At 36.8% G+C, this 3,412-nt stretch overlaps 1 protein-coding gene across 1 annotated transcript; it reads right to left on the bottom strand.

Moving 5' to 3' along the window:
• Positions 1-1,633: 1,633 nt before the first annotated feature.
• On the bottom strand, positions 1,634-3,412 carry LOC18031904 (organic cation/carnitine transporter 3). The gene has a single exon (XM_006422235.2). It carries the CDS (start codon positions 3,289-3,291, stop codon positions 1,762-1,764), a length of 1,530 nt encoding a protein of 509 aa, XP_006422298.1. The 5' UTR covers positions 3,292-3,412; the 3' UTR covers positions 1,634-1,761.

Here is a 3,412-nt window from a genome sequence, read left to right as displayed (position 1 = left end):
ACACAGTATATAGGGGTCTTAAACCAAAACATAGGGACGTAAAACTAAAAAGCGTTTACCCTGCCACTAAAGTATAGTATATAGTAGGAAGAGATTTTAGAGTACATTAAAGATATTCCACCCAATTAGTGTAGGTATGTCATGTGGTATTTGTTTTGAAAAAGCTATGTAATTAGTATTTATATTTAATTGGGATCAGGCTACGGTGCAACAGTGGCACCTAAGGGGAATCCATTTAATTGAACAACACATATTATATATGCATTAAGTGAGTGCAGTACCACTAATATATTCTATAATTTCTCGCTAGTAGGTGCATTTAGTCAAGGTTGGTAAAATTTGAATTTAGATCTGGATGCGGATCTGCATTGGCATTTCTATATCTAGATCCGCATATAAATCTGCAAAAAATAAGGGGATCCAGATCCTGATAATATCGGCAATGGATGCGGATAGATATTTCCAATATCCAGATTTGCAAAAATTAAAATTCAATAATTTAATATATAATTTAAAAATTCAATAATTTACCTAATAATATCAAACAAAATTCAACCATAATTTAACAATTAACAATTTAACATGAATAACATATAGCAACATCATAAATTCACAAATAAATTTTAATTTTTAATATATATTTATAATTTAAAATAAATTTAAATAGATCCAGATGCACTTACATCCAGATCCGCACCGAATTCATGCATATATCAACTTTTCACATTTGAATCTGCGTTTTTCGAGATCCAGAAATGGAGGTAGGATTCGAATTTTATTGCCACTTTTGCTACCAATTGTGGGACAAACCTACAAACTCTTGCAAAAATTCAATTATTATTTTAAAAAATTATTAAAAAAAAGATAAATTAGATCTTCAAATTTATGGCAATTAAATTACATTGCCTCCTTGTTATCACTGAACGAATGGAGGAGAGAAACTTCTTCTTTCTTCCCCAATTTGTTTGCTTATTTATTGACTATTTTACCTCTCGTATCAAACCATTATGACTTTGGACATGCCAACTTACGCCAAGGAACATTTAAAAGTTTGTGTTTTGTGGTTAATCAATGCAATATCACGTATCATGACTCAGTTGTACCGACTAAAATAAAAAGATCGAGTGCTGCTAAATGTAGAGAGAGGAGAGAAATCTACCTTTTTCCTAATCATTTCTCTCGTTTTTTTCTATCCTTTTCTCCGCTTAGCATTTTTGAAATAAAAATAAATGGGTCTCCTCTGGTTACAACTACCGAAAACAAGGTAAAAGCAGGGCACTAGCTCCATCTCTACACCTAGTCCACTTGCTTGTTATTGTTTTTGCTTTATTTTCGTTGGTTGTAAGCCTCACTCAATATGATTTAAGGATTGCTAGAATAAAAATTGTAGCGTTACTATCATATGGCCACGGCACAGATATATATGTCGCGATATAAAAAAAAAAATCGATATAAATTAAACTGAACTCAATTATTTTTGTGAAGACAAACATTTTAATCTCTCTAAATAAGACAATCAACAGCAACTAGCAAGAATGCAAACATATTGCAAATCAAAATAATTAATCATAAGTAGAAAATAGAAAAAAAAAAAGTATGAAAGCGGTTTTGATCAAGTCACATATATCTCACATGTCCTGCTCTCACTGGGAAAGCTGTGATTGCTCTCCACCAATAACTTATGTCAATCCAGCTTGTTGCTTTTAGTAGATTACATCTTCAATGTACATGCATGCACTTGTTGGGTATGTAGCGAATAAATTAAACTAAGCGATTGAAGCCAGCTGCAGCTGCTCTCTCTTTGTATTCTTCTTCATCCATTGTATCCGAAAGTTGGGTATCTCTTGTCTCTGGTAAGCCAATCACAAACAACCCACAAAGCCCTATCACCAATCCAAATATCCCATACGATAAGAAATTATTTTGTCTCCCGGCGGCAACAAGCACCGGACTGAAAACGCCGCCGAATACAAGAGCTTGCCTCACCATTGAGATAGCTGAGTTTCTCACGCATGTTGGGAACAACTCTAGTGTGTATATAAGCAACAAGCTAAATGCAGTACATGCGCTAAAGAAAGCCACTAGCTCTAATCCAATCTCAACACTCGTCCATATCTTTCCCATCACAACACACAGTACACTACAAACCCCACTCATGATAGTGAAACCTAGTAACGAACTTTTTCTTTTCAGTTTCCCTATGAGAAAGAAAGTAATTAGTGATGCCGGTAGCTCAGATAAGGCATTGAACGTCACACTCAAGTAGAGATTGAATGATAAACTTCCAAGGCCTAATGGCATGCCATAGTACACCATTCCAATGCCAAAACCAGTCACCATTATCGCTGATAATCTTCGAAGAGCCCACTTTTTCTCCACAAGAATCTTGATTGCTGAGTAAAGATCTACATTCCATGTCTCTTGCTCGAATGACACGTTGTTGAAGTCCATGATTAAGCTTCTTTGGTTCTCTGATGTTGAGATGCTTTTGATTATGGACACAGCTTCCTCTTTACGTCCTTGAATGAAAAGCCATCTTGGAGACTCACGAACTAAGAATCGAACAAGTATGCAATACAAGATTGTTGGTATTGATGTGTACAAATAAATTCTTCTCCAAGAAGAACCTCTGTTAATATAAGCTATGGCTGGTAACGATAGAAACCCTAGAGTGAAACAAAAGAAACCAATGGATCCTACCTGGCCTCGCCGTTTTTTACCAACGAGCTCTGTTGATAACACAATTGCACATGTTCCAATCGTTGCGCGACCAAAGCCATTGATGAATCTCAAGACAGAGTATATCCACATATTGGTTGAGAAGATGGTAAGAAGGCAAGAGACAGACATCATCAAACATGAGAGAAAGAGCATGTTTTTGCGGCCGAGAGACGAGTCAGCAAGTGTGGCAAGAATAAGCCCACCAGCCAGGCAACCCATGAAGAAAGAAGAAGCCGGCAGCCCTTTGATGAGTGAACTTGCACACTCGAGATCCCATTCTGAGATGATTGATGTGTGTGCTTGCAAATCCCAAGACCATGAGTTCTTGGGAAGTTGACACAAGTTGGAGACACCGTTACATGAATCATCAGTGCAATGCCATGTTGGCTCAGCGTCGGTGAAGACACTTATGAATGTTTGTTGTGCATCAAAAAACCAAGCAATTGATACAAGGAAGGCTTGTACGAGCTGGGCTGAGCTGAAATCTCCGATGCACCGCTCAATCGTCTCACCGAGGGATGGACGGCTTTCTAAGTCGGATTGAGTGAGAATTGGTGTTGAATCACTCATTTGCAGCTAGCTTATTATAATCTCGATCAAGTTATTGAAGAACGTAACTAATATTTCTAGTTATTGGTCTCTTCTCTGAATTGATCTATTTTTATAAATGGCTAGCCGCCGATAAGAACTA

Source organism: Citrus clementina, unplaced genomic scaffold (assembly GCF_000493195.1).
Source record: "Citrus clementina cultivar Clemenules unplaced genomic scaffold, Citrus_clementina_v1.0 scaffold_9, whole genome shotgun sequence".
In the NCBI taxonomy this organism is placed as follows: domain Eukaryota; kingdom Viridiplantae; phylum Streptophyta; class Magnoliopsida; order Sapindales; family Rutaceae; genus Citrus; species Citrus x clementina.
This window is presented reverse-complemented; position numbering and strand designations above follow the sequence as displayed.

What these genes read in the sequence shown, in the direction of transcription:
- LOC18031904 (XM_006422235.2), bottom strand. Translation starts at nt 3,291, where the DNA reads ATGAGTGATTCAACACCAATTCTCACTCAATCCGACTTAGAAAGCCGT.